Genomic DNA, 16,565 nt, shown 5'->3' with positions numbered 1-16,565 from the left:
GTTGCAGTCCAGGTCCCCGGCCGGGGGCGTGTGGGAGGCAACCGACTGATGTTTCTCTCCCGGCCGGGGGCGTGTGGGAGGCAACCGACTGATGTTTCTCTCCCAGGTTGCAGGTTAATGTTTCTCTCCCCTGTCCTCTTTCCAAAAAAAGTAAAATCTTTAAAGAAAAATAAGAATGGCTCGAGATATTCAGCTCTTCCCTGTCCTCAGGCTTGAGATATTCAGCTCTTTGGAGATCTGGTTCAGAGGAAGTTCTGATTTTGTCTACTATCAGGCAGGGACTGACCCTTCCTTCAACCTTCAGCACATTCCCTCCTGCTGTGGAGTTACTTTGTCAACAGGAGACAGTAGATTAAGGTCATGTGTGCATATTCGGCAGCCAGCCTGTCTGGATACCAATTCTGGCTGGGCCTTTTGTTAGTGGTGGTGCCCTGAGCCCCATCTGTAAGGTGGGGATACAAACAGCTCCTGTTTCACAGGAGTTTGTGAAGATTCAATGAGGTGGTGTGTCTCTGGTATCACAGCTAGTAGCCAGTATTGCAGCTAGACTGGGAGAGTCTTCAGTGAGCTCCAAGGTAGGGGTGGTTTACAACCCAGTTTTGCACCCCCACTTCCTGAGAGCTCTGGAGGGTAAGGGGGTCAGGAGGAGCTCCTCCTTTCTGCCCTCAGCTCCAGCATTGTCTCCTGTCTGACCTCTATTCCTACTCTGTGGATGGAGAGGGAATGTCTTGGAAGGCTCTCCCTGTCCTGGCCTTCCCACTTCTCTCATGTAGAGCCACACCACACAAAAATTACTGCTGAGAAGCATTTGGAACATCTCTTCCCAGAAGAGCAATGTGGCCCGAGCTTGCACATATCTGTTCAAACAAATAAATATGTGTCAGACTACATTTCCACTTGGCATGATAAAAGCAGGAAGCAAGGGAAGTCTTGGAACACCTGTGTCTTCTGGCTCTGGGAGGTGGGCATTATTATTATACTAATTACAGATGGGGAAATTGAGGCTCAGATGGATGGAGTGACTTGCTCAAGGGTCTCAGTGGTGTAGCTGGGACTCTGAGTCAATGCTCTTCTCATTCTATCTCTTTTCTGAGCATGTACTAGGTACTTAGTGTTTAGTGCATATTTATTCTGCAAAGCAAAGACGCCTTCATGGACATGGCTTCCTCTCCAAGTGTTTGTTTCTGCTCAAGGGGCTGCCATGAGGACCACATGAGATAGAGAGCCTGGCCCTGATAGGTTTGTACATGGTAAATTACAGCCACTGGATGGCTTTGACACTCAAGCTTTCACATGGCTGGTCTGCCTAATGAGAGGTCCACCTGCAAATGCTCCTTCCCGCCCCCACTGCCCATATCCTTCACTCTCCTCTGGGTGCCTGACTGTACAAAGCACCTACCAGCTCAGCAGCGTCATCTTTGGGACATGAAGTCCCTCCAGTCCTGCTGGCATTCACCCAGAAACCCTTGATCAGTGGCAGGTCAGGCCCTTTGCCTAACTGTTCTGTGCTCCACCAGGCCTGCAGAACTGTTTGCCTAGCACACACTCTCCTGATCCTGCCTGAGAAAGTGGATAGCATGTATTAATCAACATGTGGCTTTATTTTATTGATGATTCAGAAAGATGTGTGGGTGGCATTCTGGAAAGCATCCACATATGATTCATCAGACTTTCACAGAAAACTGTGCTTTTAAAGGATTTTTTCCCTGGTGATAGTGGTGGTGGTGATGGTAGGGAGTGTATAAGCACTGCAAATCAAATACGGTACTGACACTTAAAAAGTCATAGATTCGCATGTGTTGCTCAAGCCCATTGATCTGCCCAGATATGCTATCTTTCTTATCTCTACTAATTTAAACCCAATATGTCCCTTAAAGTCACACAGAGAGTTCCTGGTGTAGAATAATAAAACAGCTGACATTGATAGAACACCTGCCATGTGCCAGGCACTAAGCACTTCACACATACTACTCTGACCCTGACAGCCACCCTATCAAAGAGGCATTGTTACTATCCCACATCATAGATGAAAAAACTGAGGCACAGAGAGGTTAAAGAACAGGCCCAGCTGCAGCTGGATAGCAAGTGGAGCCAGAATCTGACCATGACATGAGCTGGTCACTTCACTGCTAAAACATTAGTGGTAGCCCCACTTTGTCTGGACCCAGCTTAAGCTTATTATCCTGGTATAGTTATTAACAGCGCTATTGTTTGGCTGTGATCACTCCCTATTTAGTGCTCCTGAATCCTACTTTCACTCCTCAACTGCCCTTTTTAAATTTAAAGTTTTTATTGATTTGAGAGAGAAAGCAAGGGGGAGAGAGACATTGAAGTGAGAGAGAAATGTCGATCGATTGCCTTCTGTACGTACCCTGGCTGGGGACCAAACCTACAATGTACTACAACGTAGGCATGTGCCCTGAACAAGGACTGAACCCACAATCTTATTTGTTTGTTTGTTTGTTTTGAGTACGGGACATGCTCTAACCAACTGAGCCACCCGGTAGGAGCTCAACTGCCTTCTTAATTCTATCCTTCCTCCCCATCAGGCCAAGCACTTCTTAAGGGCACGGAGCACACCTACTCTTACTCCATATACTCTCTAGCACACACTAGGGGCCTTCCACATAGTACGCCCACAAACATGTATGTTTTGTGCCTCCATTCCCCTCCCCTCCCCTCCCTCATCTCCACATGGCCTATGTGGACTGACTGGCTCCTATCTGCAGTAAGCACGTGACTCAGGTCTGACCTATCAGCCTATTCTAACCTCTGGCCACAGGAATTGGTTCAAGGTTGGCCATGTGACTCCTGGTGGCCCAGCGAGAGTCTCTTTTGGTACTTAAGGGGAAACCCTGAGAAAGAGGTGCTGTTGGTACTGGGGTGGCTGGGTTGGGAGGTTGTTAGCCTGAAGCTGCTGGTACCCTCATGGGATGAGGTCCTGCCTGAGGACAGTGGAGGAGAAAGATAATAGGAGAGGGATGGACAAAGCCCTCCTACAGCATTGGAGGCCCTGGATCCAGCCATGCCTGAGGCCAGAAACAGTCACTGGACTTTTTGGTTATATAAGCCAGAAAAATCTCTTTTTTGAATAAGTCAATTTGAGAGGGTTCTATCTATCAACTAGATAGAACCAGATTCCTATCAACCAATTCTATCAAGCAGAATCCTAATAGATAAAAATACTCAATAAATATTGGAAGATAATTTTTTTGTGGAAAACTTTTAAAGCACTCTCAACTAATTATCTCCAAATGGCAAAGAGTGAAGTAGCACAATCCCCACTTTATAGATAAGAACAGTGGGGTCGTGACAGGTGAGTCTGAACACCTCCCCAGTCTTCATGCTTTCCCCTCCTCCACCCCTTCATGTACTCAAGAAGGTGGCTAGCTTTCTTAGTCTCTTAAATACTTTGCTAAGTTTTTCTCCTCCACCAGGCCTTGCACCTGACAGAATCCTGGGCCTTAAAATGGAGCATGGGCCACTTCACGTGAAGACCCTGGAGAGTGGTTCTCGTTTATCTCTGACCAGGCAGAGAATTTTCCATGTGGACCCTGTATCTGAGTGGTTCCCAACCTCACCCTGTCTGGAACACGACTGAATCTGTGGCTGCCTCAATTTCTCTGTCAACCTGTTGGGGCCCCAGTGATCCTTGGAGAAATGGACAATGACATCACGATGACAACAGAAGACCCCACCTGCTGCCTCCACATTCTTCCCCGTGCCCAACTGGTGGTAGCTCTGTGGCTGACCTGAGTCCTGCCAGGTCAGAGTGGCATTCTCAGCTAACATCGTATTTATGCCACGTGAGGCACCATCCCCCATGACCTGCCCTCCTGTTCTCCCTCAGCCCCTCTCTCTCCTCCACTTGGGCAGGCTGTAGGATTCATACAAAATTAACCGGAGGTTCCGTTTCACAACACTCTGAAGTATCCAGTTCCCACCCCACCTGCTGCTGCCCCATCTTCTTTGTCCTTCTTTCTCCCCCACTGAGAAACACACAATACAGGAAGCACCCAATGGGACATGCCTGAGCTGCCCTTCTAACGGCCCAAGGTGTGGGTGACAGGAGTGAAGGATGAGGGCTAAGCGTGTGGAGCAGCTCAGGGAAGTGCCGCTCTAGGCTTGGGGAACCGAAGCCAATTGTTCCATGGGTGACACAGGGTGTCCTGTGTCCTGTCCCCAGGTTGCAGCCTTCCGTCCTAAATAGGGAGGGGCATCAGGGCCACCCCCATCTCTTTTCTCTCCCTCTCTTCCTTCCTTCTGAATAATTTTGAGACCCTAGGCATTGTACCAGGTGCTGGGGACCTGGTGGAGAATGACAAACAGCTCCTGCCTCTAGGACCTCACTGGCCACCCCAAGAACCAGTCCCCAGCTTTCCAGACTCATCAGGAGTCCACCTACTCTGGGAAGCCTCACTCTTCCTTGGGCACTGTTTTATTAATTGCCTGTTTTTTTTTTCCAAAAGGATGGGTGGGGCCCATGCATGTTTTTGAAGAGAAATATTAGGTATACTAATAACAATGATAACATCATTTCGTAAGTGCCCAGGGTCTGCCATACACTTCACGAGCCCTTCATGTGGACAACATTGGTGAGGTAGGTAGTGTTATTATCCCCACTTCACAGATAAGGCAACTAAAGCTTAGAGAGGTTACACTGAACTCTCCTAGTGTCGCTTAAGAAAGAGTAAGCCAGTCAGGATTTGAACCTGAGTCTCTGGGGCCCCACTGTTCTGGGCTGGAAGGTTGTGGAAGAACTGGGGGCAGTGGAGGGCACACGGAAAAGGCATCACCAGAAGGAAACAGAGCCAACAGTGGAAAAGGAAATAAATGAAGCTCAGGTTGGGGCAGAGGTCACCCCTAGCCTCACAGAGGCCAGGTTTACACAGCAGTTACCCCCAGAGTTAGGTAGAAAATCCAAATTGCCAGGCTGTGGGAGCTGAGCCTGTGGTCTGTGCTAGCAGCAGGTGGTGCCCTGGGTGGGTGGGAATAGATTTCTATGGCTCTAAGCCTCCTCCATCACTTATGGAGGTCTTTTTGTCTAAAATTAGCTGGATGTGAATGGAAAGGCTAATTTATACATGGCCTGAAGCAGTTTCCTGCAGTGTGACTCGGAGGCCAGCTCCTTGCTCACCTCAGCAGACTGGGGGCAGGGGGATGTCCAAAATGGCCAACCTGAGACCCTGTCTGGAGCTGGCATAGCGCCAGGCCACATGGCTCTAAGTTGGGGGCTGGGGCTGGAGGTCAAACATTCCTGTAAATCAGAAGAAGGCAAACAGGGCAAGACAAATGTTGAGCATGAGAAAGAATAAAAAAAAGTTCTCTGGCAACCCCACTCTACTTGGGCCCTCCTTAGACCAAGAGCACCTTTAGAAGACCATGCCCAGGCACACATGCCTGGCTCAGAGCTGATGGCACACCTGGGCATGGTGTCCATCAGAGCTGTGTTTAAAGTCTGCTTTGACATGAACTGTGGTGATGACCTTGAGCCTTCATGCTCCTCATCTGTAAAATGGGATAATACCCCCTGCTTCCAGGCTCATGTGTAATAAGGATGCAGAATAGCCTACTGCAAACTGTGGTGCCATGTGCAGATGGACACTGACCAGAATTCTGGAACAGACAGATTCCACCTTTTCTGGAGAATGTGACTGCTTTTTCTAGAGCAGCGATACACAGAATAAAAACAAGAGCGGACATTTATTAAACACTTAGATACTGGGCACTTGGCCTGATCTCAACGAATAACAATGTTCACAACCCATTTTACTGATGGGGAAAGGAGGTGTTTAGTCTCTGCGGCTGAATCCTAACACAGCACTGCCCACATGCCAGGTGCTATTCTAAGCTACTTCACTGCATCCTCACCACAATCTGATGAGGTAACCCCTATCATTGTCCCCATTTCACAGGGGATTATGAGGAAACTGAGGCATAGAGAGGTTGAGTAGCCTGTCCACAGTCCCACAGCTGGTAAATGGCAGAGATTTGAACCCAGATCACCCAAGTCTGGGGTCTGTGGCCTTATGGTCTTCCACCCCTCCCTAAGCCTCTTCCAGCTCTACCTGCCCCCTGGGAGATCCTTCTAGGGACCAATGCAGCAGGGGCTCTGGTTAATCCTACCAGTCTTTCCTCCTCCCAAGAGATCCTCCCCATCAGAGATCTCATTTGGTCATCATGAAACATTAGGTAACCAAAGCTCAGAGAGGTCAGACAAAAGGCCAGAAGGCACACACACAGCTGGCAGGGGGCAGAGCACTAGTCAGAGTTGTTATCATTCTTTCCATTTTACAGGTGAGAAAACCGAGTCCCCTTTATTTTTCACATAATGCCTAACTTTTGTAATGCATTGGTATTCCATGGAATTCTGTCCAAGAAATGCCGCTTTATTCCATCCACATGCTTCCCTTTTCTTTCCTCTGTAGCCAACCACCTCCTCCTCCAGGAAGCCTTCTCTGACCTTCACTGCCCACCCATCTCACCTACCCTATGAGCTCTGGGGCCCTTGCTACACTTGGCTTGGATTATTTGCTGTTTTGGCTGCTCAGACATCTGAGCTGCTCCCTGTGGTCTCAAGACTCAGTGGCCCTGTCTCAGGTTTTTTTTAAAATTTAATTTTATTTTTATTGAGTTTATTGAGGTGACATTAGTTAATAAAATTATATAGGTTTCAAAGGTACAATTTTATAACACATCATCTTTATATTATATTGTGTTCATCACCTCAAGCCAAGTCTTTTTCCATCACCATTAAGTGATATACCCTCCTCTGTGCCATACACCAGACTAGGTGCTGGATATACAGAGAAAAGCAGGACAGGATTCCTGTCCTCAGGTGCAGGACACAATGAGGAAGCTGGTAATGACCCTGCACAGTGCTGGAGCTTGGCAATGGGCCACTCAATTTCCCAGAGTCAGAGAGCCTGTCAGGTGGGAGGGGAGGGCAGGTTTCTTAACTCAAGGTCCAAAGCCTGCCTTCAAGGGGCTCTGTGAAGGCACTGATAGTGGGACCTATATCTGTTACATGGGGTTGACTGTTTTCCTGGGGAGAAAGGCCACAGCTTCCATCCAGGCCTGGAGCCCAGAGACAGTTAAGAATTCCTGACTCAAGAGAATCTCTTGGTCCTATTCACAAGGCAAAGACCACTGGGCAATCCTGCCTCCTAGTACGCTGGGTATGCCACCCTGGTGGCAGAGGTGTACATGGGTCATTTTGCCACAGATGGGTGTTCCCACAAGGCTGGGGCTCAGAAGCTCCTAGGCAGACACCACTCCCATGGCAGGGCCACATGAAGTCATTCTCAAGACCTGAGTCAGAATCACAAAGTGAAGAGAGAATGTTGGCTGCCAAAACAACAAAACACCAAGAAAGAAACGATTTCTAAACTTTAGCCCAGGCTCAGCACATAGGCACAACATCACAGATGGCAGCCAATCTGGAAAGCAGGACCAGGCTTAGCTCTTTCTCCTTACCCAAGAGGGCCCCAGATGACAAGGGACAGCTACCTCGAGCCACTGAGTGCAGTGGGGTGTAGGCACAGGCAACCACTAGACAGATTGGCAGGCCCCTGTGAGCAGCTAGGCCCATAAGCTGCCACTATAGGAAATGCATTCAGGGTTAGCGCCCAGCCATGCCCAAGGCATGGGGACTGGAGTTAGGAGATGGAGTGAGAGGGACCTGTGACCTCAGATTTGTCCTCTGTCATGTGGGGATAAGGATTCAGATGCTGCTTAACCTCCCAGGTTGTGGTCTGTATCTGGGGCAGGAATTGTCATCCAATCTCCTTAGAATAATATGGCTGCTAATTGTTGAGTGCCTACTGAATGCTTAGGCCTCCACTAGGCACTGTGAGGTAGGCATTGGCCCCATTTTCCAGAGGAAGAAACTGAGGCATGGTACAGCCTCTTTGCACAAAATTACAGGATTGTGAAGTGCCCAGGCACAGCCTCACACCTATGCCGCTTTGGGTTCATGTAGGGAACTCTTTTCCTCATGGTGAGGGAAGGTAACTGTGGAGATGGAGACTCAAACTGAGCTCCGTGCCTAACCTGGTCTGGTTTCTCTCCTCTGTGCCTCATGGCAGATGACTGGGTTTTGGTCTCCTCCAGAGAAGCCCCCGGAGGTTGAAAGCCTCTCTCTCTCTGGACATCCAAGGCCTACTTATTTTGGCAACTGCAAGAAAGTTCCACACCTATGTCCAGGGCAAGACACACATGGGCATCTGTCACCTTTCCTGTAATGGCCCATTTTCCTGCCTGCCATATCTGTCTAGCAGTTTCAAGGCCAATGGCTGCCCCAGAGACCTAGGAGTTCCTGAGTCAGAGCCTAGATTTGGGACAGTCAGACAGGACCTAGCCCAGCCACAGGGGTTGGGGATTGGAATTGGCTGCATGGTACCAATGCTGTGGTTCTATGCTGGAGCCAGACAAAGGGATTTCTGGGGCCTGAGGAAGGGAGGGCAGGGCCTAGGTGGCTGGATCCTGGAATCCAACCTCTGTAGATGAGATGGGGAAAGCAGGAGCCCCGCCTGAGCTTTTACAAAGGCAAGCAAGGCATGGTTCCTCTTCTGCCCCACTGGTCTCCCTCTGGCCCCACCTTGGAGACTGGGTGCCTCCCAGATTTCCAGGCTGATGAGCCCACCCCTGAGGCGGATGTGAACCTGTTCTTATGGTTCTCTCTGCAGGTGACTTGGATCATTCCCCAACCCACAATGGAGAGAAAATGGAAGCCTCATCCCGTGGCCTACCTAAAGAGCTGACCCTCAGCTAGAATACACCAGAATGGCCATACTGGCATTTTACTCCAGCTCCAAGACATTCCTGTGGTTAAATATCATGGAGCCAACACAGATAGTAGTTGTCTCCCACACCTACCTTCGATAGGTGAGGTTTTGAGGCGCCGGCAGATGGCTTCGGTGTCCCCATAAGTCTCCTTGATCTTGACCACAGCTTCAGTGCCCCGCAGCTCCATGAGGGAGCGGAGCTCCTCCATCGTGCACCCAAACTCGCCCCCATGGCCTGACTCATTTCTTTGGTTTTTGGAGTAAAAGTCGCTGTTGGTCATGTCACCCATGTTTGCCACAGTTCCTGCTCAGGGTGGGCCTGAGGGTCAGAGCTGGACAAGAGGTTGCCGGATGATGGCTCTGTGTGGCTGTCCTCAGCACAACCTCACTGGATGTCTGTGGCTCCTGGTGGCTGACTCCGGGTCCCAGGGGGAGGAGGTGGCTGAGGTGGGCTGACGACAGCAGTGGTGAACTCCAAGGGGTGTCCCTGGGTACAGGGTGAAGTCCAGGGGCCAGAGGGGCTCAGGGCTGTAGACCCAGTAGCCTCCATTCAGCAGGGCCCATGCTGCTCCCTGGAGCTGGCATCTACATGGTCAGGGGTGGTGGCTCCTGTGGGGGCAAGCACAGAGTTGTGACAAAGGTCAGGAACTGGAGGCCTCATGGGATGGGTACTCATGAAGGTTCTGTGTACATGTGCATGCATGCCCACTCAAAATAACACCCACATACCCTAAAATGGGTGTTTTGTACAACACCCATAGCAAACCAGCACGTACTGTAAATCCAAATGTATCAGCACTCTCCTGGACACCCCATGATATATCACCCCCCATGGCACAGACTGACAGACCTTCATAATATATCCTGATCTCCTAATTGCCCACTGTGCTGTGTAACACATTAACTTCACAACATACATCCTGGTGCACTTATACCCTTGGACACACAGAGGTCAGGGTGCCCTGCATCACCCGACTCCCCTACATTTAGGGCCCACCTCACTGCCATACACACACAGCAATGCACAAGCCCCACTTCCCCCACACAATGGAAACAACCCTCTCCCTGCCATGTACAGCATCACATGCAGTCACACTTCTAGGCATACATCTAACATCCCCACCTTCTCCCTCAAAAATATCTGTACTCATGGCCCCTCTGTGCACACACAGACCCTGGTTTCTCTCACCTCCCCATACGCATTCTATGCCCACACAATTTGGGGCATAACCCCCAAGTACAGATGCTACCCCTGTCCATGCCACTGATATACACTGTTCTCGCCACTTGGGTCTTACAGGCACAGGGCTGGGAGAAAGCCACACACCTCCACCCTCCACCCCCAACCACATTAATTAAGGCCCTCTGCGGGGCCAGAGAACCCAGCTCATGCATATTCACCAGGACTTCATGAGCCCACAGCTTGGCTCCTAGCATGAGCTGGGGTCCAGGGAGCCCTCACCTGGGGGCCCCCACAGTCCAGCACCATAGACAGCAGCCCCCACGTTCCTCTGGGAGGCCAGGAGAAGGAGGGAATGCTGGCTTCTCTCTGCCTGCCCGGCTACCCTTGCAAGACTGAGGCATCTGCAGGGCTGCCAGGAGAGAATCCAATCTGCCTGGACACCCAACACCAGTGGCCAAGGCCCCGGCAAGCGTTGGGTGACAAAGGGCCCCTGTTGAGCTCGGCTGGGCCTGGCACAGAGACTGGCTCCGCCCAGCAGCCTCAGACAGCTGGTCATCATAGGCCCAGGACAGTGAGAGGTAGAGGGGGAAGACAGAACTGAGCCCCTGCCCCAGCCCCAGCTTCTCCCCCTTATCCCCTGTGCCCTGCCCCATCTTTCTCCTTTACAGTCCTTTCCTCTTGCACAGAATTTTAGAGCTGGTGGCATTTTAGGGTTAATTTCATTTCATTCTGTGAGAAGCCTGAAACTCAACCAGGGAAAGGGACTTGTTCAGAGCCCAAGATCAAAAGCAGAGGGGCCCAGAGATGTCCAGTTTTCTGAGTCCCAGGCCAGTGCTCTTTCCCCTTCCCCTAGGGGGCACTCTCTCCTTTCTCTCCGAAGAGCTGAGGCTTGGCCAGTGGACTGTAGCCCGAGTTAAGTGAAGAACACAGGATGGAATCAGAGCAATCTGGATTTAAATCTGAGTTCTCTCAAATCCTGTGGAACTCTGGGCAGGCCCTTTCACTTTGCCAAGGCTCAGTTTCCTCATCTGTAAGACAACAGTCATTCTCCTCTTGCTAACTCCTAATTTACTGTGAGCTAATTATAAACCACATTCAAATCTGGTGTTTCCACTGGGGTGTGGGGCTTCCTGGACAAGGGTTGGGGGTGCTGGAGCTGCAGGAGAAACTTTTCATGCCTTTCAGGGGGCACTTGTTACCCAGGGGTGCAGTAGGAAGCTTCATCTTTACACTGGGACCAACAGCTGAGGCAGGGACCAAGGATGCCTGGGTGTACAGATGCTGTAGAGGTTAACAGTCAGGGCTCTAAGCCACAGTTTCTGGTCAAATTCTGGCTCCTCCTCCTCCCAGAAGGATGGAAAGCAAATCAACTTTAGTTTTATTATCTTAAAAAAGGGAGGGGGATAATAGCATCTACCTCATAGGTGTTATGAGGCTTAAATTAGTTATTTCACATAAAACACTTAGAACTGAGCTCAGTAATTACTGAGTAAGGACTCAGTATTTATTATTATTACGAATCCACACAACCACTTCATGAGACAGAAAGTCTTATTATCCTCATAGAACATATGAGGATGCTGAGGCCAAGCGAGGTGATATAAACTGCCCAAGGTCACACAGCTAGAGAGTGGTGGAGGTGGGATTTAAACTTGGGCACTCTGGATCCAGAGACATTCTCTTAATCCAGGCTCTTTGCTGCCTCCCCTGGTTAATCTCCCTCATGGGGTTCTTAGGATGCTTAAATTAAGTGCCATATGTGAACAAAATTGCTTTGCAAACAACGAGGGACTTTCTAAACTCAAGGCACTGTTTTTTATGTTTCCCCCTGCTACCTGTGGTGTGGAGTGCAAGCACTGACGATTATATCTGACAGCACGAGCTAAGAGAATCATTAGCAATAATTATATTTGTGATGACAATGGTAGGTATAAGCTAATGGCCTACTGGTAATTTTAATGACTATTGAGTTAAGATGAACAATGATCTCCAACCATCTATCCACCCATCTACCTATCCATTCATCCATCCTTCCATTCACCCATCTAGTAACAGTTTTAGACATCTATCTACTCTGTTCCAGGCACTAAACAATCCAGACATGGTCCTTGCCTTCCAGGAGCTGAGAGTGGAGAGGAGACACAATTAAATGAGTGATTTCTATATAACATGATGGGTTTGCCATGACATGGAGTTCCAGGTGCTCTGGACACAGAGCAGGAAGATCTGATCTGCTCAGGTTACCAGTGGAGATGAGTGGGGAAATTTAACTTCCTGTGGGTTGAGTATGCCTTAAGCCAAAAGGCAGACGTGGAAGAATCTGAAATATACAACTATGTATTAGTAAAAGGTCATGAGCGACATAGTAAAAGGTGCAGGAAGGAACCTGTGAACACGTCTAGAGGGATGAAAGGCTGGGATAGCAAAATCAGTTAAAAACCAGAACTTTGCCCCTGTAGATGTTTGACCTTAAACTTTCTTCTTTGAGATTTCCCATTGTAGCTACCTCTTCTGATGAGGCTTATCCCCGGCCCATTACCAATTTCTCCTGCATCTCACCAGTGTGTGCACAAGACCAGTGCTGTGCTGGGCATCTTGTTTTTTTTCTTCTAAGTTGCAGAGCTCACTTTGGTATTTGATCTAACTGTTCCTCCATTAGAGAGCTTGAAGTCTACTGGCACAGAAGTACTTGTATGATGCCATTCAAATGATATTCTGGCAGATGGACAGAGCTGAAGAACTGCTAGTTACTGCAGAATCTATCAGCTGCCTGAATTCTCCAGAATTGAACACTCTCCACTCCCCCAGCCTTCACTGCCTTGATAATGGCTTGTTCTGCTCAGCAGTGTCCTTTACTTGGAAGCATTTCTGGACCACAAAGGGCTATGTAAATTCTCCCGACTCCTGGATGCCTCCTGTACCATACCACACTTCACACTCTATTGTTTGGGCCTGTTTAGCTGTTTCCCTTCTCCAGGAGCTTGAGAGCTCTGAGTGGGCAGTAGTTATGTTACTGTTGTACCTACTATGGTCCCCGGCATCCAGAGGCACTCAATAAATACTTGAATGAATGAATATCTGGATTAGGCCCCGGGTCATTCATCCATGAGAAGGCCTTGGATCTCAGTTTCCTCATCTGTAAAATGGGCTGGTGATTCCAACCCTGCCTGTCTTACAGGTTTCCTGGGGGTAAGGAAAGTTATCACAATCAATAGTCACACCTTTTTCTTTGAGATGCTTACCCTGCCCTCTACTTCCCAGTTTCCCTTCATCACAGTGAGGCCTGGGTGTGAGGTTGAGCAGGCAGCTGTCCCCTCAGCCAAAGGTCCCCAGACTCTGACATTCCTGCAGCCTTGCCTAAATACCTGAGCTACCACTTTATGGCTGAGACACTTAGTGAGTCATCTCACTTCATCTGCAAACTGGAGCTGACCCATCTAACAGGCTGCTGTGAGGACCCATGGAGACCTCTGTGTATGTGTCTTGGTGTAGCTCCTTGCCAGAAGCAGATATTATACAACTCTGGCTTCTGTATCTCCCCCTCTTCCCATTATTAACAAGTGTACCTACCTCATGGTTGTAATAAGGTATATTTGCAGCCAGTTCTCAACAATGGCATCACTCCTGCCCTAAAAAAATGGGTGCACAGGCTGCTATGGACTGAATGTGTTTACCCTCAAATTAATATGTTGGAGCTCTAATCTCCAATGTGATGGTATTAGGAGGTGGGGGCCTTTGGGAGGTAATTAGGTCCTGAAGGCACAGCCCTCATGAATGGGATTGGTGTTTTTATAAAAAGTGACACGAGAGATAATCTTTCTTGGCCATGTGAGGACACAACAAGAAAACAGCCATCTGCGAGCCAGGAAGAGGGTCCTTACCAGGAAAATCTGCTGGCACTGTGATCTGAACTTCCCAGCCCCCAGAACTGTGAGAAATAAATTTCCATTGTTTAAACCAGTCTATGGTTTTCTGTTATAGCAGCTGAGTGGAATGAGACAGGGCCTGGGCAGGGCACATGACTAGTTCTGGGCCCAGAGAGGGTGAGCAACACACGAGGGGTCACACAGCCAACCGAGGCCAGAGTCGATTGAAAAGTTGCTCTCTGTTTTCCAAGATCCTGCAGAGTGACCTTGACCAAGCCCCTTTCCTCCCTGGGCCTCACGTGGAAAGTCAAGGGATTGGACTAGTGATCTCTGAGGTCCCTTCAGGCTCTGAAAGTGCCAGGACTTGCAGAATCCAGGAGAGTATTCTAACAGTATTGGATTTATGCATTTCAATTTCATCTTATTAGCATTTAAATGACTCTGTATTGTTACATTTCAATGACTCAAGAATAGGTTAGGGAAAACTTAATAAAAAGTCTTTGCCAGCAAGGACGCCTGCAGAAGAAGTTGCAATGATTTTTTTGGAGTTAATTTAACAAAGAAGGAATCTATCTTTTGAAGGAAGGATTAAAAAGGAAAACAAAACCTCAAACCAACAGCTTTCAAATCCTACTGAAGGATGGTAGCTGGGACAATTGCGAATGAATTATGTGCTAAAAATAACTTTTGAATGCTGAATCCTTCTGTTTTAAGATGTGCTGAATTTAAATGACACCTTAATATGTATTTTTAAAGTCACCTTTTTATTTTTTTAATCCTTACCCAAGGACATGCTTATTGATTTTAGAGAGAGGGGAAGGGAGAGAAAGAGAGAGGGAAAGAAACATCAATCGGTTGCTTCTGGCATGTACACCACTCCCTCTCCCCTCCAGGGACCGAAGCAACAACCTAGGCGTGTGCCCTGACCAGGGACCAAACCAGCGACCTTTCGGTTTATGGGATAATGCTACCACCAACTGAGCCACACAAGCCAGAGCTAAAGTCACTTATTTTTTGAGTCATCTCTGGCAGCCATGACAAACGTAGGGAACATAGGCTCCCCACTAAAAATCCCAGATGATGAGGACTGGTGCTGCCATTGGTTAGCTTTGTGACTTGGGAAAGGCTCTTAAGCCCTCCTGTGCCTTCGTTTCCTCCTCCCAAACAGAGCCAGCTTCAAAGCCTACCTCATAGGGTTTTGTGGGGACTAATTGAGATAGAGCTTAGGCCAGGTCCCAGCACAGAAGAAGAACTTGTTAAATGGTGGCTGTTCTTAGGATGATAGCTCATTCACTGCCTCCATCCTCTGCTCAGCCAGAATGTCCCCCACACTGCTGTCTGTGCTTATGCAGAACTTAGATTGACAGGGCTATACCCACAAAGCCCCTAGCACAGCTTGAAAGGCTGATGAGGGTCCCCGCTTGTTGGCACAGCATACAAGACTAGTCTCCCGACTTCCGCCAAGATGGAGGCATAGGTGGAAACACTGTGCCTTCTCCCACAACCAAGTTTGAATACAACAACGGTTTGGAGAACAAAGACACAGCAAAAAACAGAAAACTGAATTATATGGAAGTCCGACAATGACAACCGTTCAACGGGGACGGTAAGAGGGGCGGAGCCAGCAGCAGAGCAGGGTCGGGCATAACAGATCCCAAGACCTAGGCGCGCAGGCAGCCCGGAACCAGTCGGGGTGTGGGGGCAGACTGACCTCGGTCGCACATTCGCACACAGTGAGAGGGACCACGCAGGCCCCAGGGGGCGAGGGCTGACAGCGGTGGCACACTTGCGTGCAGTGGGACGAAACGCTCGGCTGGTAACAGTGGCAGCTGCAGCACCTGTGAGAGCCATGGCGGGAGGCGGCAGACGGGACGCCATAGTTCCTCGTTGACCCCGCCCCCACATACAGTGTCACAAACCAGCAACTTAGTTGCCCTGCTCTAGTGAACACCTTAGGGCTCCGATCATGCTACAGAACAGGCACGGACAGCCCGAAAGATGGCGCAAGAAGAACTCAAAGTCCCAGAGCCGATAACTCTCAGCGACCGAGAAATTGCCAGCCTCTCAGAAGCACAATTCAAAACACTGTTTATCAGGATGCTCACAGAACTGGTTGATTATAGTCACAAATTAGAGGAACATATGAAGGCTAAACTAACTGAAATGAAGGGAGATGTCCAGGAAACCAATCGCGATGGAAAGGTAACTGGGACTCAAATCAATGGAATGGACCAGAAGGAAGAACAAAACATCCAGCCAGAAAGGAATGAAGAAATGAGAATTCAAAAAAATGAGGAGAGGCTTAGGAACCTCCAGGACATCTTTAAACGTTCCAACATCCGGGTTATAGGGGTACCAGAAGGGGGAAAGAAACAGCCACAAATGGAAAACATATTTGAACAAATAATAAAGGAGAACTTCCCCAGTCTGGCAAAGGAAATAGACTTCCAGGAAATCCAGGAAGCTCAGAGAGTGCCAAAGAAGTTGGACCCAAGAAGGAACACACCAAGGCACATCATAATTACATTAGCCAAGACTAAAATGAAGGAGAGAATCCTAGAAGCAGCAAGGGATAAGGGGACAGTCACCTACAAAGGAGTACCCATCAGACTGTCAGCGGATTTCTCAAAAGAGACCTTACAGGCAAGAAGGGGCTGGAAAGAAGTATTCCAAGTCATGAAATCCAAAGACCTACAGCCAAGATTGCTCTATCCAGCAAAACTTTCATTT

The 16,565-nt window shown here is 48.9% G+C and overlaps 1 protein-coding gene across 10 annotated transcripts in view; it reads right to left on the bottom strand.

Moving 5' to 3' along the window:
• ATP2B2 (ATPase plasma membrane Ca2+ transporting 2) overlaps nucleotides 1-16,565 on the bottom strand; it is a 467,640-nt gene that overhangs the window by 133,220 nt on the left and 317,855 nt on the right. For all 10 annotated transcript variants that reach the window (XM_037055587.1, XM_037055588.1, XM_037055596.1 and 7 more), the window contains one exon: nucleotides 8,878-9,395. In XM_037055587.1, the coding sequence (XP_036911482.1) occupies nucleotides 8,878-9,076 (199 nt within the window). In that variant the 5' untranslated portion in view covers nucleotides 9,077-9,395. The remainder of the gene's footprint in view (nucleotides 1-8,877; nucleotides 9,396-16,565) is intronic.

The sequence above is a fragment of the Sturnira hondurensis genome, unplaced genomic scaffold (assembly GCF_014824575.4).
Source record: "Sturnira hondurensis isolate 20B ecotype Veracruz unplaced genomic scaffold, ASM1482457v3 Scaffold0008723, whole genome shotgun sequence".
Lineage (NCBI taxonomy): Eukaryota > Metazoa > Chordata > Mammalia > Chiroptera > Phyllostomidae > Sturnira > Sturnira hondurensis.
This window is presented reverse-complemented; position numbering and strand designations above follow the sequence as displayed.